General features: G+C 33.6%; 1 protein-coding gene across 1 annotated transcript in view; it reads left to right on the forward strand.

Moving 5' to 3' along the window:
• Nucleotides 1–26,995, forward strand: part of LOC122715785 (tyramine receptor 1-like) — an 81,494-nt gene that overhangs the window by 53,481 nt on the left and 1,018 nt on the right. The window contains exons 3-8 of the mRNA XM_043938235.1: nucleotides 15,898–16,127; nucleotides 16,620–16,757; nucleotides 23,426–23,538; nucleotides 24,446–24,779; nucleotides 26,323–26,518; nucleotides 26,674–26,778. Of these exons, the coding sequence (XP_043794170.1) occupies nucleotides 15,972–16,127; nucleotides 16,620–16,757; nucleotides 23,426–23,538; nucleotides 24,446–24,779; nucleotides 26,323–26,518; nucleotides 26,674–26,778 (1,042 nt within the window). The 5' untranslated portion in view covers nucleotides 15,898–15,971. The remainder of the gene's footprint in view (nucleotides 1–15,897; nucleotides 16,128–16,619; nucleotides 16,758–23,425; nucleotides 23,539–24,445; nucleotides 24,780–26,322; nucleotides 26,519–26,673; nucleotides 26,779–26,995) is intronic.

Genomic DNA, 26,995 nt, shown 5'->3' on the forward strand with positions numbered 1-26,995 from the left:
CACGAAGGAGAATCGTATCGTTTGGAAATTATAATAAACTGGAGATATCCGATATCCGGTTCGGGCGTCGAACGAATCGGGAATCGTTTTGACGAGAAATGAAAAATTCATTTTGAAATTAAATCTTGGTACACGCAGAAGACTTGCGGCAAAAATTTCCCCTTTCTCCGGAAATTGCAGCCAATAAATGTCACGTGGTGGATGGTGAACTTCTTTCTGCCAACCTTGGAAATCGAACGAACACTCCAGTGTCCATTTGCATTTTCATAACTTGAATAAATGCTATGAAAACTTGACCATCTTGTAATATTTTCTTTCTTACTTATATAACAGTAACGATATTAGCATAGAAAAAGGGAATTTAACTCCAAGTTGAAACGTAAATTATTCCATTAATTTTATATATATCAAATTTATATAGAAAACAATTCTCAAATTTAAAAATGACCCTGTTTAAAATTCCACGAAATTACAGTTTAACTGTAAATCCACTCGAAGATTTCGATTGAAAGATTTCCAAGATGTCGGTTTCTCGAAAAAATATTTGGCTCAACAAGTCGGTTACTTTTATTACGCACCAAGTCGGGGAAAGAAATGGACGAGGGAAGGAAGGAAGGGAACGATAAAACGAGATGCGATTCTATAATTCAAAGTCGCAGCTGCTCGGAAATTATGATTCCATTGGAAAAGTGATATTCCGGTTATTTAGGCGATCGCATCTTTGCTGCTTGAAGCTAGCTAGGATTATTCTTGTACCCGATGTGTCCCCGAGAAATATTGAACCGTGATCCAATATGCTATCGCATCACCTACGCCCCTCTTAAAGAATATGCGTTTCAATAATGTACGAACGAATGCGCGTCTTTCTCCTCGTCGTTCATAAATTAAACATTCTTGTTGCACGTTGCTTTCTCATTTTTTTCATAACCTCGAACATTCGATAAGTATACTTCTCTGATGCATATTTTAAACGGTTTTTAAAATTTTGTAGCTTTACAAAATTGATGAATTCGATATATTTTGATTGATAATTATTTACGCGGATTATTTTTTGCAATTTCGATCGAAAAAGGGTTCGATGATGTTAAGAGAAGAAAAACTCAATTTCCGATAGTTTGGCGAGAGAACGTATTTATTTCGGGGAAGACAATCGACAGTTTTAAAGATTCAAGAGAAAACGTGACGAGTGAAACGAGTGAAACCTATTTTCGAGCCGAGTACAAATTGTCTCGAATCAACTTGATTTGGGGATCGCATCGAGCCGATGATAAAAATTTCACGGGACATCTATGTTTAAATAACCCGAAGACCTTGCTGTCCAAACTGTGAAATAACTTATAAATGTCAAGGATTATCCCTTCGAGATATTTTTCACGTGTTGAAATCTTAATCAAATCGCGGTTCGTGAATTCGGGTCATCTATTGTTGTACTCGTTACGATATAATTGAAAATTTAAATCGGAAAAATGAGATTTTGAATTGGGATAAAAATAAATGCGCTGTATTCGTTCGAAAAATTCGATATTAATCGCTGAAAATTAATATTTTCTACCCTCTGCCAATAAAAATTGGGAACTTTTTTTTGGGAACGGATTAACGAGAAAAGGAAAAAAAAAAATCTCTATATTTATAACATGAATCCTTGTCTCCATTCTTCTAAATTAATCGTTCGAAAATAAAGAAATAAAAAAATCTAGAGATCACGTTTCGAAAGCTAAGAAGATAATTACAAGATCGTGTATTGCATATTCCATGAACCGGATCTGCACGCGATAACACTCCGCTTATCCGTAACATTAAGGAGTAGTAAAAGCAGATTTTCTATATTTCGTAACACCGCATAAACGTTACATTGTGAATTTCTTTCGTATTTTCCATCGCGAGCGGGAAAAGAAGAATTTTCTTTTCCATGGAAATATTTCCAACGCACGAGGCTGGATACCTTTCAATCAAACAACGCCTCGAGACGTGTGCAAAATTTGCAAAACTTGTTTAAAACCTGCTACATCCTCGGCTTTATCCGAGGAAAAATCTGGCAAAAGAATCTGGCAATATTTCAGTAGTGGATTCGTTTCCAAGATACAAGAGCAAAACATGTACTCGGGAACGTCATTTTGTTTTCAAGATTGATATCTCGATTCCCGAGACACCGATGCTGCTTCAAAGAGAGTAACGTTCGGAATGCGCGACGACGAACGACGAACATACGGAATATATATATCCAGAAATATATATACATAACCTTGAAAAAAAAAAAGAAGAAGAAGAAAGAAAAAAATACCAAAGATACGCAGCGTTGTTATTTATATTAAAAAAAATGCTGCGGGTACAGCATTTTCCATTCCAGTTGTCCGATATGGAGGAGTTTAGGTTAGGTTAGGTTAGGTTAGGAAATCGGCGAAATGCGCGGGAAATGGAAAGATCCAATGACGAGGAACGAGAAGGGAAAGTGAAGTGTCGAAAATTACGGCGCGCTTTAGACAGCAATATCTCGGCAACTGGATGTCGTATCAACACGAAACAAAGAACATTTTGAAGGAGATAGTTTTCCGCTTCGTGTTACTGTTTTCGCGGCAATGTGCCGGCAGGCTTTTGTTCTCTCTGAATGAAAGAGGAATGGTTCTTCGATTGTTTCACGTGAATTATTGTTTATCTTAATGTGTACCCTTAATACGTAAATGATCGATCTTTCGAAAGTTAAAAATTCGAATTTGGAAATCACGATCGTGATTTTTTTAATTACATAGTATTTGTAATATTTTTGTTGCAAGTTTTGTTGCAATTGACTTAGCTATTGTTTGTCTTAGTATGCGATCTTTCGATGGTAAAATTTGAAAATACGATTCTTTGAAAAATTTGACGAATTTTCGGTTTCAGGTTTTATTGATTGTAATCGTTGGTAATTACGATGGTAATATCTTTCATAAAGAAAGAAGAAACATACGAAATTTCTCTCTTTTATCTCTGTTCTCTCCTCAATGTTCGATTTCGCATTGATCATTGGTGTTATTATTCACGGAAGATGCGTAAGATATAAATCACACGAGTTAACACGATCTTAGCTAATTTCACTAGCAGAACCACAAGAGAAAATAATTAATAAGTATGCAGAATCCATTTCGTGCAGAAATGAGAACAGTATTTCACACTTGAATTCAATTATTACACACGATATGTGTATATACTTTTCAAAAATTCAAAGTTTAAATCTTGAAAATGATGATCGCCTCGACGTAAAAATCGTTTATCCCTTCAAAATTTAATATTTTTCGATCAGTTTGAAGAAACGCAGGAAAAGGCTATTTGCAAGAAAATAAATTAAACTGAATCAAGATTTCAAAATTCAACAGAGTAAAGACGAAAACACAAAAATATAAAAAATATAAAAAAATTTTTTTTGATCGAATTTTTTTTCTTAAGTTTATTTCTATTTATATTTAGGAATATTTTTAGAGACAAAGTATGCAAACGAAAAATGAAATGGATCGTATAAAAATTTAGAGTTTTCTCAATCGAAAAGAATTTATTGAAAATCAAATTCTCGCATATATATATATATATACACATACACACATATGTTCACACAGCCTCGAAAATGGCTGACCCTTGCTACTGGAAAATTGTTTCCGGAGAAGATTATTGCATCCTTGATTTAATCGAGGTCCGACGGAAGTTTAAAATACTTCACTTTCGTGGTTGGACGCCGTAAGAATAAATTAAATCCTCACAAAGAAGGAAGATTTTCACGTGGATAATATCTTTCGCAATTTTTGCTTCTTTTTGCTGTTTCGACGAGAAAAAATTCCTTGTTTAAAATTTAATATGTATAATTTACACGAGAAGAATTTTTACACAACACGATCCTTGAAGATAGAACTACGCCAAGATGTAACAGACAATATCTTTCAAGAAGGAAAAAAAAAAGAATAATAAAATGGAGGATAAGTAGTCTCGATAATCGTTATGTTCCAATACAATACAAAACAATAGAAAAATTAAAAATGTTCTCTAAAAACATTGAAATAAAAAACAAAAATCTTAGCAGTAAATAAATTTCATAAATTTTAATCGATAAACTCTATTAATATTGCCGACGATTGCAAATTCGACTCAACGACATTCCGAATATTAATTAACTATCTCTACGAATGTTCGTTAAAATTACGAAAAGAAGCACACGGTCGAAATTCTAGCATGCAATGTAATATAGCATGTAAATGTAATATACGAATTTAACGTACCTAAGACTTGTTAACAATCTCTCGTTTCCAAAATGACTCGACTCCACGTCGGTTACATGTGTTTCGCGTGGGACGAAATGTCGGATGACGCGTTCGCACGTGTCTGTCCGAAGGAGAACGAAAAGCGACGATCCGGTTGGAACTGGCAACATCAGACTCAACGACACAACCCCTAACCCGTGAAAATATTATCGCGAATTTCGCGAAATATCGTGCGGCCATCGCAAACGTGGAATCTCGAACCAGCATTGGCAACGTGGCAGAGCCTTTCGGAGGAAGGGGAGAAGCGCAAAAGTGGATGGACATTGTTTTATGCAACGCCAGTTCTCTCGTCCGATCAAAAGTTTCGCGGAACGCGAGAAGAGAAAAATACGAGTTGGAGTGAAATATTGTCTTTGAAAAGCCGTGAAACAACGATACTTGGATCCAGCTAATTTTTAAAACCCTCTGGAAATTAACGTTATTGGGAGAGAAGCAAAGTTTAGGATGGTTTCGCTTCGTCCAATGAATTCATCGTTTCGTTGCTGCAACTGATGGAATTGTAACGCTCTAATGACGTTCTTTTTTTTTTTTTTTTCTTTTCGAAACATTACACGAGAATATTTTGCAATGGAAAGTAATGGAATAATTGTACACGACAATTTAAGTTGAAAAATATATGGTGGAATTTTTTGCATGGAAAATTGAATTAACGATGGAATCTTTGTAAGGTTGCCGTGTGATGTTTTCTTCGATGGAATTGTAATGACGTTTTTTTTCGAAAGATTACGCGGAAATATTTTGCAAGGGGTAATAATTATACACGAAAATTCAAGTTGAAAAAAAATATAGTAGAATTTTTTGCTTGCCGAATTTTTGTAAGGTTTCTCGAAACTTTTCGTTCGTTTCGCCAAGAATTAAAATTTCAACGAATTTTGATTTTGTTAAGGTTTAAGATCGAAACATACAATTGGTAGTATAATAATTTTATATATGAAAAAGTAAATCGAAAAAATATGATAGAATTTTTTTGTAGAACGATTTCGTAAAAAATTAACTTTGAATAAGAGATGAATTTTTAAATTCGCGGAATTTTAATTTCCAATTTTTGAAACTGTCGAAACTCATTTCCGTCAAAGATCAAAATTTTGTAAGGAATTTTGGCCGGATAATGGAAAATTTCCAATATTCTAATCCTTCGATGAGAATGAAAGTTTCATCGTACAATCGTAGATTGTAATGCCAAGTAACGAATAAGTCCTGCTGTTGATCTGACAGTCATTATCTTCTTGGGATAAAGGGATGGTTTTGATACGTGTTCCGGATGCTCGCCTGTCAATCGTAACGTATCACCGTTCTCAACACCTTCGATTGTTACACGAAATTCATTTTTCATCGTGACGTTGCATTATACAAATAAATTCAGTTTATATTTTTTTCATCCATTTGTTCGGGTAAGAAACTTCGATATTTCACGAAGTTTCGATTTGTTCGAAACTTTGCAAATTTCTATATGTATCGAGATAAATATTTTTTCTTTTTTCCTTTTCTTTTCCTGATACAGTTCGATGTATTTCTTCGAATATAAAAACATAAAAATTGACAATCGTGTTGAATTTAATGGACGATCGAACGTCTCGACAAATTCAAAGGAAATGATATTTCACACGCAGGAATTTAATAGTTTTGAAGGTGAAAATAATTTGTTTATAATGGAATTGTTATATCGCAAGATTCTAATGGAAATTGCATTTATTCAATGCCACTTCGATTTCGAACAGAAATTCGAATAGAATGACAAAATTTCAAATACAACGATTATCGATAAATTTGGAATAATATTTTGAGTTGAGTATTTTCATAGACGCATTCGTTATAATATTTTATATCACGAGTTAACGTGTTTAACTCTTCCATAAACAAACGATGCGACAAAAGTTGATCGTTAATCTGCCTCCAAAAAAAAAAAAAAAAAAAAGAAAAAAAACAAATCATTTAATCTGTAAAATTCACGAGGAGTCACGTAATTTTCAGATCGATATCCGAGCAATTAGCGAAGATGTCGGGCAAATTCTCTGCTGATTCAAACTGAAAGAAAGAAAGGAAGAGAGAAGAAAAAAAAAAAATGCTATATCCACGATGTAATTTCCCTTTCCAAAAATTATTTACTCTCCTTAATTCTCCGAGTTTTTGAACGAATGAAAATACTTTTATATAAAGGGTAGATGGAAAATTTCTCTCTCGAAAAGCTAACCAACTTTTATTAAAAAAAATTGCGACAGACAGATCACGTACCGTGACGTCACATACGTCACACAAATACGGAACACAAATTTCGACGAGCACAGTTCCCTCTGCTCTGCCTATCTCTGAATTTCCTTCGGCCGTAATTCTTTAACCCAATCCGTAACTCGAGGATTCGAGAGACAATGATGACGTTTCCTTTCGAACGGTTGCAATCTCCAACCCTTCGCGCGACATTTTGCCGACGCATCGTTTCAAAGGAAATGCGTTCTTTTGTAACGTCATTAGACCCTTGCCCGGTTTAATCCGGATCACTTATGAACGAACGTCGTCACACTCGTCGTACGATTGCGGAACACGCTGGCTGGAATTTATGAAAGGATCAAGTCAAGTGATTTTGAAACAATTCATTTGATGATAATTTCAATCATCGAAGCGTAAATATTTGATAGATATTTGACAATGGAACGATAAATCTTTTTTTTTTTTTTTTTTTTTTTTATTGAAAAAACTCGAATCCTTTCGCAATCTTCGCTTCGTCAAAAATTGTCAATTTTTTTTTATTTTACATCGTATTTCCGAGGTGAAAATTTTGCAATCGAAAGAGAGGATTATCGAACGATAATCGAGAATACCTATACTTTTACCATTTTATTTTTCTTTCTTTCTTTCTTTTTTTTTTTTTTTGTCAATCAATCAAAAGAGAGTATCTGCACGAAACCGCAAAAAATATACTGGAAAAATAGAGATATTCGATATTTTCGAATAGAGTGAAGAATATCGAAAATTTGAGATTAAATTGTAAAAGCAAATGAGTAATTTCTAGTCTATAAAATCTTTCGCATAAAACATACAAATATATTATCAAGATCATTTATCTGTACGATTGCCACAATTATGTTTGCCACATAAATTCGATTCTATATCTTCGAATCTCCGAAAAAAGAAGAAGAAGAATCGTTAAAACGCTTCTGGGATTTATTCGATTACGCAACACAGGAATATCCTTTCCCTTCCTCCATCCTTATGTATTTCCAAAGGCAATGACGAGCATTTAAGGATTCAACTCAAGTTCGTTCGTCTTTCAACCGATCCAGTTTTATGAATCGTGTTTTATACATCGTGAACCGGATCAACTCTGCAATTATTTATTACTAACCAGGAAACCCTCGCCTTCCACCTGGGAGGCTCTATCTCTATCACTATTACTATTTGATCGATCGAAACGCGATTGGTTCAAGGCCGATCCGCAATTGGATTTCTTTTTCTTCTGTTTTTTTTATTTTTTTTATTTTTTTATTTTTTTATTTTTTTTTTTTTTTGATTGCGGGAACGGACGTATCAATTTTCATTGAAGATCATCGTTTAATAATTCGTGTCGTTCACTCTCAGGCAATTTCCTTTCGTTGCTTTGCATCGGTGAAAGTAAAAAAAAAAATTTCAAATTTGCTTCCATCGAATAGAATCTCTGTCCACGCGAATTTGATAATTTTTCTTATGTAAATTTACCACAATTATACGATTAATAAAGTATTCGTTTGGTATTTTCTTCTTAAAAATTTGAATTTGAATAGTGCCACTATCGAGGAAGCGATTGTTTTGCATTTTGTTAGAAGAAAGATAGGAAGAGTTTAATGGCACGACTTTATTTCTTTCTCTTAAAAAAAAAAAAAAAATTACGAAAATTCTGAATAATAATTAGAAGTTCGAGTCTATAGTTCCTTTTCAATGGCCGACTCAATAGGGTGAACAAAGAGTGAAAATCCAGGCCAGGTTCGTGTACGGTGATTTAGTAAATCAAAGGAACATAAAGCCTCTCTTCACGTTGCGCATATTAAGTCGTCTGGAAAATGGAGGAGGAGAATTTTTCTAATTACATGGAATCGCCTAAGATTTCGCGGGGAAAAATTAATAGCGACATTTTGGAGAGGCTAAGTAAAGTAATAAAGTAAGATATCCAAGAGATATTTATTTTCTTCTTCTTCTTCTTCTTCTTTCACGGAATCTCTCATTTTCTTTCCTTTGAGGACAAAGTTTACGAAAAAGAAATAGGATTTCCGTGTTACATTAGTCGCGAAGTAATAGCAAAAAGGAAAAAGTATTTTTCCACCGTTATGTATAACGCTTGAAATACAATTTTACAACTTTTGCATTTCGAGTTTTTAGAGAAAATATTACGACTTTTAGAAAAATTTCATTACGTCCAAATGTTTCTTTTCTTTTCTCTTTTTTCCTTTTTTTAACTGGATAAAAGTAATTAGATGACAATTTTGCGCGAATATAGCTGAAACCTCGCTAAACCTTCGTCGCTCGAGGCTAATTTCAAATTCATGATGCAATTTGTTGCAGCGTTATCTAAGCTCGTGGAATCACAAAGTCATAAACCATCCGTCTTTTGCGAGGTGAACCGATCCACAATCCCTTCCATTATCAATTATGTACCCAAATGTACGTAACAGAATTTTGAACGATCTATAAATTTTTATTTCTAATTTCAATTGATCAGAAAATATAAATCGTATTATACGCTACGTTTAATGGCAATTTTATAGTAATGCTTAATCCTAATTAACTTGATAAATGATCGATTCAAATAATATAAAACGAAAATCTAATCTTGGATCTTGGAATCTCAAGAGGATCGACGATCTACTCTTGATGAATCGACGTGTTGATCGACGAATTATTATATCATATTAGATTAGATCGAAGGAACTTTCTTATTTTCACATGTATTTCACGCATCTCCATTTTTTTTTTTAACAACACAACGAGTCACTTTTCAAGAGATAAAGAAAACCAACTTTATTTAATTGCTAATTGAGATTCTGATCGAGTAAGTGCAAACTTTGAATACTTTATTTTTGAAGAAAAGAGGGTTGCAAAAGATTTTCGAAAGAATACACAGCGAACATGATTAAGAGTGACATAGTGGTTGTCAAATTCGTGATGGATGTCGCGTAGAAAGTTGAAAAAGCTTGCGAAAATATTTATATACGAATAAACACGCACAGTATTACACAGGGCTTCAAGAAGCCCTGTTGCTTTTCGAAAGAAAAAGAAAAAAATTTCTTTCGAGATATTCGCTTCCTTACGCCATCATCTTTTTTTAAATCATAATTGTCGAGCGCAAGAAGGTTGATATAATCATCGACGCGAAACACAAAGGAGCGATCCTTCAACGTTCAACAATTGCCTTGTTCCATTCGACACGATCGATCCAATTTACTTCTGTCTGATCACAATTGGTATACACTCTCTACCCATCCATCCAATCGCGACCAACTTGCATCGATCGCCCATACTCGCTTTCAGAACGCAACGAAGTTCTTCCCGCTCGAAATTTCGATCGAGAAGAGCCAGCCTTCTTTAAATCCGACTCCTCCGCTCCCCTTATCCCTTCCCCTCACCCTGTTCTCAGAGACTCTCCGTTCTATGAAAGAGAGCGGATACTCGCGATGAAACGTCGAGAAGAAACAAAGATCCGATATAGCGCAGCAGAAATCTCTCAACAACCACTCGACTCGACCCGCCATAAAGTCAAAGGGAAAACTTCCACCGTGATAAATTCGACCGCGCCCCGCATTCTTTTCAAGACGGTTTCCTCTTTAACTTCTCCACACAGGGAAACGTCAGACCTCGTTCCTCTTCGTCCGCGACTCGATTTTTCAACCAATTGAAGAGAGAGAGAGAGAGAGAGAGAGAGAGAGAGCTTTGCCTCCTTCGCTTTCTCTCGGCTACGAAAAGGAAAGGATTAAACCTCGACTTTCTCGACTCGCGAGAGGATACATTCCCTCTTTCCTCGAATATTCCACCGTATTGTGCGTATACACGGTGTGTATATGTATATATATATATATATATATATATATGTGCACAGCTTGTATCATTCCGCTCGTAATGTCGTCGCGGAAAATTAAGCGAGGAACGGGGGAAACGTTTCGTTCTAAGCTTTCGATGAACCTTGTATCTCGTTACGTCTCTTACGCGTAATGGGAAATTCTTGCGTCACGTTCCTGGCTCTTTTTATTATTTTTTTTTTTTTTATTACTTTTTGCTACTTTTCGATCTACTTCATCTTTTTTTTTTTTCTTTTTTGAGACGCGACGAGCGGGGAAAAGAGTGGAACGGATTGGAAAGTGACACGTTAAAGGCACTCGAGGTAACTCGTGGAAAGTATGCTCGAGTGCTTCGTTTTGATTTTATATAGAAAACTATCACGTCTCTGAAAACTTAGGGAGAAGCAAGTTAAGCGGAACGAGATATTCATTCGTTTAAATTTCCGGAAATTTTTAAAATATATTTCTTTCCCTTATTCAATTATATATCGTCGTAACGATTCGTTTTCTCCCCCCCTCCCCTCCTCGTGTCCTCACGTCGTCGTGGACGAAATTAAATCGAACGCGTCACCCCGCTTTCGCAGAAACCTTTCAAGTTGTGAACCGTGAATGGTCGAATTCAAATCCACGCTATTTACATTAACGCGGCCGCCGTTTTGTTGTGTGTAGCGCTCGGAAGAGCTGTCGAGAACGGTCTCGGTCGAATCCCTCCTTGAATAATAATAAATGCTAGGACAATCGTTTTCGATCGAGAAGCGACGGGAAACGATAGAAGAAAACACACGAAATTCTCATCTTCTTTAAAATTAACATTTAAAACAGTTGAGTTGTAAGCGTTATTAGAAATAGTACGATGATATAAGCAGGTTGTACAGGAGGATGGATGAAGCACACGAGTTGGCTTCGTTGGCTACGGCCACAAATTATTCCGCGCTATAGAGTCAGATGTCTCTAGCTTTATTACAAGTAGAAATTTATTAGCTCGTGGGCAGGCTTAAAACTCCTCGACTCTCGGTTCAAATATTCCTTTCCACTCTTATGATATTACGAATTACACGTTTCCTTTAATCTCGTTGTACTATTTCTCGGATAAATTTTAATCGTGGCATATCGTGGAATCGTTGCCAATTAAATCTGAATCGATAACGCGAAATAATTAGTGTCAACTGTTCCGGCAATTATTCTTTTCTGTGTGTGCTCACTACGAAGCACGTTTCTTTGCTTCCTTTTTTTTCTTTCTTTCTTTCTTTTTTTTTATTCTTGACGCGAATTAAACGCTTCGGGTCTTCAGTGAAACTAGAAACGTGATGTAACAAACGAGATCGTTGCGTTAGATTTATGTTGTTTACGTTCCAACTTAGCTATCGAACGGACAATTCAAGGAGGGAGGAAGAGTGAAAAGATGTAGATACGAGTTTTTTTCCCTTTTTTTTTTTTTTTTTTGCGTCGATGACGCGAAATCGATAACGCAGACTCGCTAAATTTTCCTCCAACTTTTTAAGTACGTTCCCTTCTTTTGTCGGCGGCTTATTTAAATGCGGTATTGGTATAACGAAGTTTTAAGTTTTTTTTATCATTCATTGACAGCTTTTAAATCAGCTTTCGAATAAATCTTCGCCTCGGAGAAGGAGAGGAGGAGAAACTTGTCTTGTATTAAGGGAAAAAAGATATTTCCTCGATTATTTATTTCATCAATAAAATAAAATTCTGAATAATACCAGTAGAGAGTAGAAATTTACAAGTTTCGAACTTGAAAAGCTTTTCAAAGTAATAAGTGCAGGAATACAGGAATAGGAGAAAGCATTATTATTATTATTATCGTTAATCAATAAAATTCCTCGAAGTGCGATAATGAAAGTGTACGTAACATTACGAATATTAATGCTCGTTCCATTTTCGAGATGTGTCTTATCGTTAAAATATTAATGAAAAAAGAAAAAAAAAAAACAAGAACGATTACGAATCAAAAGTGGAATTTAATTTCTCGTTGGATTTCATTACATTCGTCCTTAACCGTAATAAAGAAGAAATTCTCCGCCATTCTGATATTCCTGAGATCATTTATCCTGAAGGGTAACAAAATGATTTATAGATTTCCTTTATCGCTTAAAAAGGTATTTTTCTCGTGGCGCGTAGATGTAGGTCGCGGGCAACGTTCCTCCATAACGTTCTCACACCGCGTGGAAAAAATAACCGCGTTACTATATTACCGTTCAAGAGCGGAAGATTTCTTTTTTTCTCTTTCCTTTTTTCTTTTTTTTTTTTTTTTCTGCAAATTTTTATGGAGAGAAAAGCACGCGATACCTGGACAGGGTATTATTACTTTTCCGCTGGTGTACGTGGTGGCTCGTTTGAATAGTGACAGTTACAAATAATTTCATTACATTACAAGTTTTACAGTGCGGAAGTTTTTTTTTCTTTCTTTTTTTTTTTGAATATTCTGCGATACTTTTATCACGATTTTTATTTGGAAGATTATTCTATTATAAATTAAACATCGCATCGTACAAACGATAATAAAAATCGATATTTAAACTACGTTATCGAAATATGGATCGGAAATATGATGCATTGTACATAGTCACATTGGAAAATTATATTTACCTTTTGATCGAGGCGGGTGGTTTATGTTTCGTAGTAGATAAGAGCGAAACATCGATATAATTAAAAATGATGAACGTTATTTCATGTACACGCGCGTGCATTCATTTTTCGATCATTCGAGACTTGTAATTAATTTCATTCGTGTAATTATCATTATTATTCGATCATTTTTGTAATTATGTTGTATTATAATATAAATATTAATTATTATAGTTATTTTCGATATTGTTTGTACGCGTAATATTTTATTTGTGGTACGTTATTATTTCTCAATAACAAATTCCTTCGATTAGAGAAGTTGCTCTTTCAAGTTTTTCGCATGGTCGATGTTTTAATCACTCTCAACCCTCCCTTAGATTCATCGTCGTGATTTGTATCGATACGTACGATTTTCGAAATTACGGATCCTTTAGCACGTTAATTGCCACTGCGTCTCGATAATGAGCACCAACAGAATTTAGCGTACTTGTTTCACCAATTTTAAAAGGTGTTCCATTCCGAATTTACTGATAATTTTCTTCTGTAATTTTAGTGTATGTATTAAAACCGATACAGGGGATACTGATAAAAGTTAAACAATAATTATTTCGATATTATTTCTAGAAATAATATTAGCGCGTTTTGCGTGTTTATCGATTTTAACTTTATTTAGAATGATTTTGATAATTTTTAGAGATTCTGATATCTTCTTTTTTTTTTTTTTAAATTCCATTTCTCTATTTTTTCAGCCAAAGGATATCTCTTTATGGGCAATTTAAAATTCAAAATGTTCTGCTATTTTCATAAAAAATATCCCTTTTTTAAAGGCAAGTAAAATATTCGTGAAAATTATTGATTTTTATGATATTCTTTGAATCTAAATATTTGTAAACATCGAGATAGTTCGATTTTTAATTGTCTTCGATCGAGTTATTTTGAATAAACCGATAAAATTTCTTTCATTTCTTCTCTATTTTTTTTTTATCATAACAGTAATAAAGATAGAAAAGAAGGAAAGAAAATCGAGATTCCAATCAATTTCTATTTATACGATTAATCGATGTTTAAGAATGACAAATTTGCATATAAATGTAACGATCAATTAACGTATCAATGGCATGCAACGATGCAAATTTTATTTCATTCTCAGAAATCACCGATGGAATACATATTTCTATGAATAATACCATTCATATTTCGTATGAACGTTTAATACTTTACTACTGGAACACGAATTGAATTAAAATACAATTAACGTTGCAGCTTCGCGCTAATTTTATTCCTTTTCTTTTTTTTTTTTTTCCTCCCCGTTGATCTTGATGGAAATATTCGTATTCGCCATTTTATTAAGCAAGATTTTAAAAAAAAAAGAATGCAGCCATAACTTAAAATCGTGCAATTAGAAGAGAAATAAAATTCAAATAATTGTAAATAATAATTCAACATTCATTAAGCCTGTGTGTATGTGTGTGTACGTGTATGTATTAAAACACGTGATTAAAACCGGTGCAACCGGTGAACAAAACGAATCCTTCAGACGAAATACTCGAAACGGTATCCGAGAGCTTTATATCCGAAAGGTCGTTTAACTTCTGTACGGCGAGATTTCATTCTTTTCTTTGGTGAATCGCTTCATTTTTCTAGATATTCCTCTTATTCCTTCCTTTTATAATACTTCAAACCCTTTGTAACATCGTGTACACACTGTTTATATTCGCTAATCCAAGCTCGAGTGTATATATATATATATATCGGAAGAAACTAAAGCGATGAGTTGTATATGTAAGTCGACTCTTCGTTTCAAACGGATGATTCTACTCGAGATTTTCTTGAAAAATATAATCCAATCCCGTATCCCGTCTCTGAACATCTCGAGAACTGTTGCCGCGATTTTGATACAATTTAGCAAACGTTACTTTCACGTCAAGGGTATGATAAAAGTAATACGATTCTTTTATTCGTTCGATACCGATTGTAATTTCAAATGGCTTGTGATATACATCACAAAGTGGCCTCGAACGAAACGGTCGAGATATTAACTCACAGATGAGTTTCACTTGGTTTCATAAACGTATCATGATTTTCGTAAAAGTTCCTCGATCACGTGATCTCGTTACGAATATGAATATGAATATATTAATCAATTTCAAAGATGAATTTTACGAATTAAACACGAATGGATGAAAGAGGTTAATGACACGAGGAATCGAAGGAAAGGAATAATTTGTTTCCACTCGATTGGGGATGCAAAGAGATTTCTCTTCGTGTATTTTTAATAATTTTTTTTATAGTTATATCATTTTTAATTGGTGGATTTTGGAAATTGATCAATTCCATTAATATTTGGATTTCCAGCATTCCCACGAATAAATAATATTAGATTTTGATTATTATTTTCAAGTAATTATTATTATTATTAAGAAATCTATTCTATTTTATAGTAGTACAGGTTGAATTGTATATATCCACGATTATCTTCTTACTGATATCTATTAAATTTAATAATTACTATTATAATAATAAAAAAATTTTCATTAAATTATAATCAAATTTCATCATTTCCATGATTTTTATCACAGTTGCTTTACTTAATTATATCATTATACCAGTTTATTACACGAAGAAATCTCTTTTTTGGAAGAAAAAGTCACCAGATATTCCCTTTACACTTACGATTTATTTCTCGCAATATATATATCCCTTTCTTCTATATCCCCGATACAAAAAAAGTAAAAACGTCTGAAAGTACACCCATTCAGAAGCTTTCTCCAAAACCCATTGTTCTTTTCATCCGCCCATAATCTTGCTCTTTCGGCAAGAAAACGAATACACTTTCGCGGCAATGGAGACGGAATCGACAATACGAGATCGAAGATTTTCCCTCCCTCTCCCCTCTCTTTCACGATCCCTCGAAATCGTCGATCGAACGAAAAATCGATACGATCCTTTCATCGAAGATAAAGGAAAAAAGAAAAGAAAAGAAAAGGAAAAAAAATATCTTCGTCTTCCAGGAGAGCGCACGATGGACGGAAATGCGGAAATCGCTGAGCGGAAGTCATCGTCAATGGAGCGGGGGTAAAGCGCCATGGCGAATCAAACGGCCAATTACTATGGGGACGTTTATCAATGGAATCACACGGTGTCGTCGGACGAGCGAGATACGCGGACGGAATATTATCTACCGAATTGGACGGATCTCGTTTTGGCGGGGCTGTTCACCATGTTGATCATCGTCACTATAGTAAGCAACAATTAAGCGAGCTGTACTCTACAAGGGGAGGAGAGGCTTTGTCCGGTTGATGTCGCTGTGATACCATTTCGATGCCTCGTTTGTGAAAGTTGTCAGGAATTGTCACGCGATATTCTACGAGCACAATCGATCGAATTGTTAACTCGAATCGTTAACAACCGATGAATATTTATCCGAGATTAATTATCGGAATAAATCCTTTTCTCATCCCGCTTGATAATTCTTTCTTTTATTATTGTTCCGTATCGAGTTATTCATCAGTCGTTCTATTCGAATTATTCAGCTTCGTATCGAAAAAAAAAATTTGCAAACAACGATTGAGTAAATGATGGAATACTCGAGTCGGTAGAATTCCGCGGAATACAATCGAAGTAAATTGCCAAGATTAGATGCGTGATTAGATTGACGCGTTTCTATTTTCCTTTCTCTCGGCACAGAAGATCGAGCGCAAATTTCACGTATTTTTTTCTACTTGTATGACAGGTGGGCAACACTTTGGTAATTGCCGCTGTGATAACAACTAGGCGTCTACGGTCCGTTACTAATTGTTTCGTGTCCAGCTTGGCCGCTGCGGATTTGCTGGTTGGTTTGGCCGTGATGCCACCAGCAGTGCTGTTACAGGTATATAAGAGTATTTAAAACACTAGAGCGTAAGAATAAAACGTAAAAATATTAGGAAAATATGTAAATATATATATATATATTTTTTTTCTTTAACAAATTCGATTTAGAAGTATAAGATATATAGATAACGTGAAATTGAAAAGGAGTGGAGAAATTAAGTGGAACGAATGGACGATCGATGAGGATATGTCTGAGATATTTCGTGGTTTTCCATTCGAAAAGTTCGAGCTGCTCGTGCAAGAAATTTCTCGAATGTTGCTGCTACGTAAATCAACAGAGAGATATTTCGCGTGCGATCGAGAACATTGGGACGATGTATCATGGTATAAAAGTCGAAGTTAATAAATGGTCGGTACGTTGGCGTTACTCACGCTTTAACACCGTTTTTAAAACCGATAGAGATTGTAAAACTTTACAAGACAATTATTATGATTTCTTTTTACGTACTAGACACGCGTAAACTCATATCATATTTTCTAATCGATAAATGAATTTCAACGACACGAGCATTATTAGCGTATTAAAATTAAATTAAAAACTGGAGAAGCGTTTTAACGCACTTAGGAAATAATATTCCTATTTTATTACGAATGAAAATCTGTTAAAAGCCTTACATTAATAGAATTAAATTTAATTAACATTGAGTGCAATACGTAAAAGGGAAATTTATCCCAACGTTTTCAATTAAAAATTCCGTATCATTTCGTTACACAGGTATCCCATTAAAAGTCCAAATACAGATTTATTCGTTTAGAAACGAATGATCTCTTCGTTTCTCGACACATTAGCCATTCTCGACTTTAAAGTGACGATTACCAACACAGATCGTTCGTTCTTCTTCAACGGTGAATAGCAATTTTGCATATAGATTGAAGCCCAGAGTCGTTTCGTAATGAACGCTCTTCGATACGGAGCTATCCAATCAACCGGATGCTGCGGGGACCATTCTTAATGTCCACGATTCTCAATAGAGAGACGATTACTCTTTTCCGCTTATACCGATGAAACGCTTTGATAAATACGAACAATGGGGAAACCCATTGAAAATTAATTATTAACAATGCGATTCTCGTGGCAATCGAATATATCCGATATTTCCTTTATTTACGATAATTTAATCGATACAATTAAACGTTAAATAAACTTTTAAATAATTTGCAATTTAAATTTATCCTATTCGCGCGATTCGAAAACGTGAATAATAATGCAAACGCATAATGCAAACGTGCCGTATAAGTTGATGGAAGATTGATTGAATTATCCTCCGTCAAATTCATTATTTTCGTATTTACATATAACGACATATTTAACGCTCGTGTCGTTGTTATATTTCGATTATACGAGACCGGTGTCGTGGCGATTCCGCGGTTAATTTTCGCGGTGAATTCGTTTCAAAGAGGAAGCAATGGAATTCACGGTGTCAATCGAGTCTTCCCTAGATGATTGCTTTCGTAACTCGAATAAAGCAAACTAACACGATATCCTGAAGAGTTGTTTGAATAAAAGTTCCGTTGTGAGAGGAAAAAAAAAAAAAAAAAAGAAGGAAATATCGATGAGAATAACGAACGTCGCGGTCACGAGAGGCCTCTTCCGGCCAACGAATAATTTATTCCTAACCTCTTTTCACCAAACGAAATTAAAACGTTCCGTGCAATTAACCAGGTCTCGGTTGGAGTACAATTCGTAATCTTCTGTACAGTTTGCCTGATTATTATAGTTGGAAGTCTTTAAATGATAATGGAAAAGAGTCATCTTTAAATGAAACTCTTACCTTTCGATAGACGAGATTAACGACTCGATCAGAGTGAGAATAGAAGAATTGTTTCCTGAATTTCGTTTGTCGTTAATGGATATCGACGATGATTGAGTTTTTTTTGGCGTAAGATTTTCACGAGAAACTCGTGCAAATTAGGGAACTAAGTTGCTCAAGATTAAATTGATCAAAGTTCGGTTTAAAGAAGTGATTGAAAGAAGTTGAATATTGGTTCTAAAAATAAAGGATAAGGAAAAATGACCGTTCTTGTTTTCTCGTCCGTCTTGTCATCCTCAAATTGTCATCATCAACAATCGAGTTGGCAGCAATAAAATCATAAGTCACGCTCACGAGAAAGCATGCTAACAGTACAGAAGAAATATGGCGTATCGAATATTAGTCACAGTTGAAAGAAGGCAATCGAAAAAGATTATATCTTTCTTAATGCGATTTTTATTAAATCGGTAACAATGTCAAGACTCGTGAAATGTATCTGAAAATATCATCGTCAAAAACGATGAGTAACTGAATTCAAATGCCGAGAAAGGGGGAACCGAGATATCTCGTTCAAAACGGCAGCACGTGAATTATATTGCGTTGCGAGATATTACACAGCTTTGCACCAATGATTTTGCATTGTAAGATATTTCGTATGAAAGACATTGCGTTACAAGATATCGTCTATTATGATATCAAAATATATCATAATAGATCACGGTGAGATATTTTGCTTATTGATACGTTACAAATTATCGTTATAACGTAGCTTTTATATCGATATAATTTTACATTTAGTTTGAAAATCGAGTAAAAAATATCTTTCTCTAATAGATTAATAATTTATTGCTTTTGTTCGATGAACAAGTTTTCTCCTAATTTCATTTTTTTTCTTTTTTTTTTATATGAACGCATCTCGAATCTTTTGTGTTGAAGATCGAAATAAAAGCGAACTGTATCTCAATCTTGAAAGACTGACTTTACTCCTTCAAAGTGAACTCGAATATAAAAGAACATGGTATTTCTAAAGATTCTTTTTATTTCTATAGTTATACATCTTTTATTCGGATTTTTAAATCTTGAATGAAATCGAAATCTTTTGTAAATAATGCATCGCGTATAATTGTACCGTTACGATTAAAATTTAACGATAAGATCAATCGATTGAATTTTTTTTAAAGGCAAAAGTTTCCATTTCGTTTTGTCTTTTCGTTTTTAAAATGAAAATCTGAAAATCCATTATCTCGAGACATTGTAAAAATCTCCTAATCTTGTAATAGGATAAAGCATTAAAAGATGCACAATGGTTTGGAACACAAATCCAAAGCCAAGTCACGTACATAATACACTAACAGAAGTTCCTTAGAGAAAGAAGATACGCGGACAATGATGTTTCATATTTCCTTTTTCGCCTTTTTGTCGCGTTACGTGTTACAAAAGATGAGCAAGATGAAAAGTGCTACGATCTGAATAATGATGCAACACGCAAAACATTAATCTCAAAGTGGTTTAAGTGAATGACACAACCCTGTTTCGATAAAGTAAATATAAAACAATTTAACGATTATAAAATAATATTATCATCGTCATAACACTTATTATCAGACTCGGTGTAATAAAATAATCGAAAAAAAAACTTCGAAAAAATGCGAAACAAATATTTAATCTCTCAACAAAGATCGATTAACTTATACGGAAAAATAAAAAAAAATAAATAATTTTCCGGTTAAAATTTCTGGATGATGAAACTTTTTCTCTAACCAATATTAAACGAATCAGAAATGAGATAAATTTTACACAGGAAAACGAGTATTTAACAATTCGACATTAATCTCTGTCAACGACACACTGATGCTCAACTTCACTTTTCGTTATCTATTGACAAATTGCTTCGATAAATTCCATACAAGTTGGCTAAAATAATTGGTGGTCGAGTATATCGAACGGAATTAAAAGTATCATATTTTCTCCATAACGTTTATCCTCTTTTCTTATATACAATTCATTCTCTACTTACAATACGAGAAAATCCTTTTTCAAATGTTACAGATCTTTTTCTGTGTCGAGACGAGATGAAAGTATTCATCATAATACACATTCTCTATTCACGATCTTATATTGTTCTCGTATTGCCAATATTTTTTTTGAAGTATTAAAGATTTTTTTTTCTTCGAGATGAATATCGAGATGAATGTAATATCTATAATTTATGATTCACGATTTTCGATAACAAGAAAGTATTTTTTTTAAGACGAAATCGAAATATCCATCGTAATATCTACAATCGTACGATTTACTATCAATAATAGCAAAGAAAGTGTTTCTTTCTTTTTTTTTTTTTCAAAAAATTTTTCTATGTCGAGAAATTAAAATTGAGAAACGAAAATATTGGTAAATCGAAGATTAAAGATTACCTTTGTCAAAATTTCGCGTAATACCAGCCAACTCGATCAGATGGAAAATGGAAACGATCTTGAAAGAGGTTAGGTCGCCCCCGCCTATCCGTAAACTCCAATTGTATCGGCCTGGATGGTGCTTTCTCTTCTACCCATTTACAGATTAAAATGGAAGGCCGCGAGCACAGCAAACGAACGAAAACAAACTTCAATATCTCCGAGACACTCGCGCGGAATCATTTGCAACGCTAACGAAACTATACACTCGCGTCTAGTTGCACAGGTCAACTGACATTGTTTGTAACAAGGAGCTCTTTAACCTCTTCGCTCGTAATTAGAGCTTTAATCGTTGTTAGCATGGTTTGTCGCATGATTTTCCAATTCAAACGCATTTCTATAATGAAATCTCGATATAACGATACATCATGGAATTTATTATTTTTTTTTTTTGGATATGAGAAAATTATTAGCTTCGAAGATCATTAAATTATCTCTCTTTATTTATCTTCGTATCGTTGAATTCGTGGAAATTCTTAAGGGGGAATATTCAACTACATGACGGTTTAGAACTCTCGTATTTCAAATAGTTGAGGGAAATATTCACATCTTCATCTCATAAAAATTCTCTTATTTCCGTATTTCCATGTATTATTATATTCCTGTTGCTCGGATGCATAATTCTAATGACCAAGGCATTTCAATTATAACGAACAAGTAAATTATTTCCGATATCGGAAAAAAATAATAAAAATAAAAACGAAATGTTCCAGTTTTTTCAGTAAAATATCGATACATCTCACGAATAAAAATAAATATAACGTTCGATTTATAGTCCACCTAGTGTAACATCTAGTCTAACATCAAGTTTCTCTTATCGTCTATTTCAACGGTTTCATAAATGTTTTTCGAAATGGTAATGTGGTAGTGTGCATTCCAGCAGAAAAGGAAAATATAACGTTTTTGTTTCTTGTGTAAAAAATATAACGTTAATATAACGAAATATAACGAAAATATAACGTTTTTTGTTTCTTGTGTAAAAAAATTGAAGTTATAGTTTCAAAAATTATTACATTACAAATTATATTTGCCGACAAATTGAACAACATCATATCTCGGCATCTATGTGGGAAATATTAAAGCGATATAAATTTCATCCGCGTCACATTTCACTTTATTGAAAACTTTAATAGTCACAATTTAAGAAATACGTCGATAATAAATAATAAAAACTAGATATTTCTTGAAATTGAAAAATGATTATTTCAAAAATTCTTGAAATTCTAATTTAATTCCGTTTTTCATATTATTTTAATATATCAACGTTAATAAAAATAATTTATAGTATAAATAAAACACTCTGTAGATACATGATCGTATTAAATAGTTTGAAGGAATTAAGGTTATGTAAGTAGTTTCACCAGTGATGCGGGTCAGCATCTGATCGTCTCATGGGAGAAAAATTGCTAGAAGAAATTTAGAAGTTGGATAATAAAATTGGTCTCATGGACTAAGATAAAATATTCGATAAAGTCAGAAATTCTAGATAACGTCGAAACTCGATGAAAATTTTTTCGAATAGAAAAAGCAAACACAAAATACACGCGAAACAATATTCGGCTTGAATATTTTCGTGACCAAATCTTATGTAAATTTTCGCCTAATCAATTATCTTCGTATATTTCTTGCAACAATTACACGGTTACCGCGAACAACTCGAAAAGCAATCAACGCCACAATGAGATCGAAGTCTGGCACGCTCGCGTGTGTACTCGTCAGGCGAATGGGTTCAGCTCGCGGCTGTTTTACTGTTTTAAGTGGTATGGGCGCGTAGTAGGTCTGTTCAATGAATAGAAAGCGTGGATACGTATCCAATATCGTCAGCATAGATCGTGGATGTAGTGGAAATTAATTTTGAAACAGAATAAGAAACAGAGATAAGATGGAGAAAAATATCTATAATTGGTAAAAAAACGTGATTGTTCGAACAATAACATGAGAATATATTTAGTCGAAAGATGAAGAATGATTATGAAACGTGTCTTTTAACAATATAAAAATGTAATTGCAGAACAATAGTTAAAATATAATAATAGCATGATAGTTAATCTCGATAGTCTTCTTTTTGTCTCTAAACTTTAATATAATTTATCACTTTATTGCCTGGGCTTATCCCAGTTGAATATTTAGATTTTAAGGTTATGTTTACATCATTAATACAAGAGATTGGATTTTTCCAAATTTCTTTATCTATTCAATTCCTTCTTTTCAAATTAACAGTATCGAGTATCTATTCCTGGACGTCTCATCGAAATACACATTTTTTCTTACTTATGTCCAAACTTTTATTTATTTTTATACAAATAGGCTCGATTGCATGAATTCTTTCTTTCGTGCTGCAACAATAATTAAATCAATTGTCCAAATATGCATTATCATCGCTAATTTATTTAAGAATTAAATTAAAAAAAAAAACTCATGAATTTTCGCGCAAGATGTCTAATAAAATGAATTTGACGAAGCTCACAGGTGGTACCTGGGAGTTGGGCCCGATGCTCTGCGACTCGTGGGTCTCCCTCGACATTCTTCTCTGTACTGCCAGCATACTATCGTTATGCGCCATATCCATAGACAGGTGAGTACGCTGCATTACCGAATCAAGGCACGTCGAAACGAAACGAGATTACCGCGGCAAATTTTACCGTGCAGGAATAGAGTGGGCAAATGCCTCGCCTATGCTCGAATACCAATAGACACAGTAGTAATCCTGATCTTCTTCTAGCGTTGAAATGAAATCGTTTAAACTTTCAGGAGATTTTCTGTGATTATGAAGAGAGACACGATCATGTACCATTTGTATCGATCGGTGTTTAAACCTGTTTTCGGACTCGTAGCTGAAAAAAAATTAAAAGTTCTCGATTTCGAAACCGATATAAGATGAGTAAGAGTGAAAACGCGAAACGAACGTTAACTGTATTTTCTAACAGTTTATTCGATAGCACGTTAACTGACAAAATTTATAGGTCGAACGGAACTATTTAAAACATAAAACTTTACTTATCATCTTAAATCGAACGATTAAACCTATTAAAACTTTCAACTATTTCAAAATTTCCAACTAAAATTATGAAAGATGAAATGACATTTATTTTAGTTAGATTTTATCGATCAGTATTTTTTTCAATATGAAATAAATTTTTTTTATCACTGATTCGATTGCTGAAGTTCTAGAAGTAATGAATTCATCGAAATACTGCTTGGTTTTTAAAAACTTTCTATCATAAGAAACTAAAATATTTAAATATTTAAAATATTTAAAATATTTTAAATATTTAAAAAAACGATAATTCACTAGAGAAGAGAGAAGAATAAAATGGATGAGATAACGTTTCATAATCTAACCTGTTTAATTTTTCCATACCACTTGCCAAACTCAAAACGGTAAAAAACCACAATTATCCTCATACCATCATTCTACTTTTATCTCAAAATTACACTTTTGATTTCGTCTTATGTGCTTTCTAAATGAATTTTCGTTCAAGGTATCTAGCTGTAACTCAACCGTTGATATACAGCCGGAGACGACGTAGCAAGAGATTGGCCGGTCTAATGATCGTCGCAGTATGGGTGTTAGCCGGCGCCATCACCAGTCCACCTTTGCTAGGATGCTTTCCACGTGCGACGAATCGCGATATTAAAAAATGTTCGTATAACATGGACTCCTCGTACGTGATATTTTCCGCGATGGGTTCGTTTTTCCTACCGATGCTGGTGATGCTTTACGTTTACGGAAGGATATCTTGCGTGATCGCCAGCCGACATAGAAATCTCGAAGCAACCGAAAGTGAAAATGTTCGACCACGACGCAATGTCTTGGTAAGCATTAAAAATCTTTTACATGTTATTCTATATTCTATATTCTATATTTCGATTCCGTAAAAAATATTTTATTTTTCTTCGTATTTTTCGAGATGCGTTTTTGTAATCGCATTAATGAAATAATTGAGAATATTACTCTCAAATATGAAACAATTTCAACATAATATAAAGATTATTCTTTTTATTTATATTTTTATCTTTTTATGAATTTTTTATTCATGTGCTTACATTTATTGATTCTCTAGAAGATTTTCTAGATATTTTAATCGTCAAAATTACTCGTGCATGAAGACTGCTCTTATTTCCAGTCCTAGTTTCTGCAGTCGTGAATTATCGAGGTTAGATTAGATAGGTTAGAATTTTGCTTCTTGTCATAATTTTCAATAAATTGCATTATATCTTATATCTATGAAATCGTATATTTCATCAAAACTTGATCAACAAATTTATTCATATAACATAAGTAAATTGTATAATTTTGAAAGCATACGGATCATTGGAAAATTCACGTTTATCTGAAACATCCTTCTACATTATTTTTCTAATTTTTTTGCACAGTTTCTCATAATTATAAAAATATCACGCGTTAAATCTCTTCAAATTTATTTTATAAGGGACGACAAATAGAAGAAAAAAAATGTTTTAAAAGATAAATCGTGGAATTTGGAAAATATTAAAATATCGTGAAATTAGCGAACGGATGAATCAAACGCAGATTTGCATGGGAAGACTGACGAGCGCGTATAAATGAGAAATCGATTTGCAATTTGAATCTATTGATACTAATGCTTACAAACCTGTTACGATGACACCGTTCGACAGATTTCCACTACGTAATGCGAAACTCATGAATATGGAAGCGTAGACTTGTTCGATATTGCTTTCAACGGTGACATCAAAATCTTGCGCTCATCATTATCACATTTTTATAAAAATTTGAGAAAAATTGATATTGTTTAATATTTAACGAATGATAATATTAATTTACATAAAATAAAATTGTTAAGAAAATACCTAATGTTCGTTAAGTCATATTGAATTTTGATTTTACATCATATCTTAAAATACTACGTATTATTTTTACTTTAACAATCTCATTAAAGTTCCTTGTATTTTTATCATTGTATATAAAAATGTAATTTAAAGTTTTTAAAATAGAATAACCACCAAGATATTTATTTCCAAGAACTACTTAACCGGATAATTACGTCTTTTCTATGAATATCACTTGCCTCATAAAAAGGATGACATCGAATAAATTCCTCTTGAGGAACTGTATTACACTCGAGGGAGAGATATCTAAATTTTTTTCTTCTTATTTCCTTCAGATTCTTTCTCGGTATCTTACAAATATTCTTTGCTCGAAATATTTTTACATTGCTCACGTCATACGTGACGTAATCGATAACAACCAGTCCCACGATATTTCCACAAATGTCTTCTCGAATTAAACGCCTTTACCGTGCTCTAGATTCACCGTTTTATTCTCTTTTTACACTCTGTTTGGAACGGATTTGAACCCAAGCTCAATTTGCCGCAGATTGAACGCGCGAAGAGCATCAGGGCGCGAAGAACGGAATGCGTGACCAACAGTGTGACATGCGACAGGCCATCCGACGAAGCAGAACCTTCTAGCACGAGCAAAAAGTCCGGAATCGTTCGTAGTCATCAACAGAGTTGTATCAACAGAGTCGCTCGAGAAACAAAAACAGCTGGCACTTTGGCAGTGGTCGTAGGTAGGTCAAAATTGATCCTGGTTCATTATTTTGAATATAATAACATTTATTCTAGTAATTATTATAGTTAATCGCGGATAAATGATAAATTGTTAGAATATAAATTATCGAAGTAATTTTATTGTTAATTTCAATCGTTTTGTAAATTTTCCTAGGTGGATTCGTGGCCTGCTGGTTACCATTCTTCATCCTCTATTTGGCCACTCCTTTCGTGCCTGTCGAACCACCTGATATCTTGATGCCTGCGTTAACTTGGCTAGGTAGCGATCATTCTGCTTTAAATAATTGTAATTGTAATTGTAATTTGCATGGAACGATCATGATTCAATTTTTTAATGTTAATTATACACATTCATAAATATGAAAGTGATTTAAATAATAAATAATAAATAAAAAAATTAAGATGTAGAAGAAAAGTACTACAATTTAACTGCAATTTAACTGTCTTACGCTTGTCTGGTAGTAATTTTGTTAATT

This window comes from Apis laboriosa, unplaced genomic scaffold (assembly GCF_014066325.1).
Source record: "Apis laboriosa isolate Shangri-la unplaced genomic scaffold, ASM1406632v1 scaffold40_cov151, whole genome shotgun sequence".
Lineage (NCBI taxonomy): Eukaryota > Metazoa > Arthropoda > Insecta > Hymenoptera > Apidae > Apis > Apis laboriosa.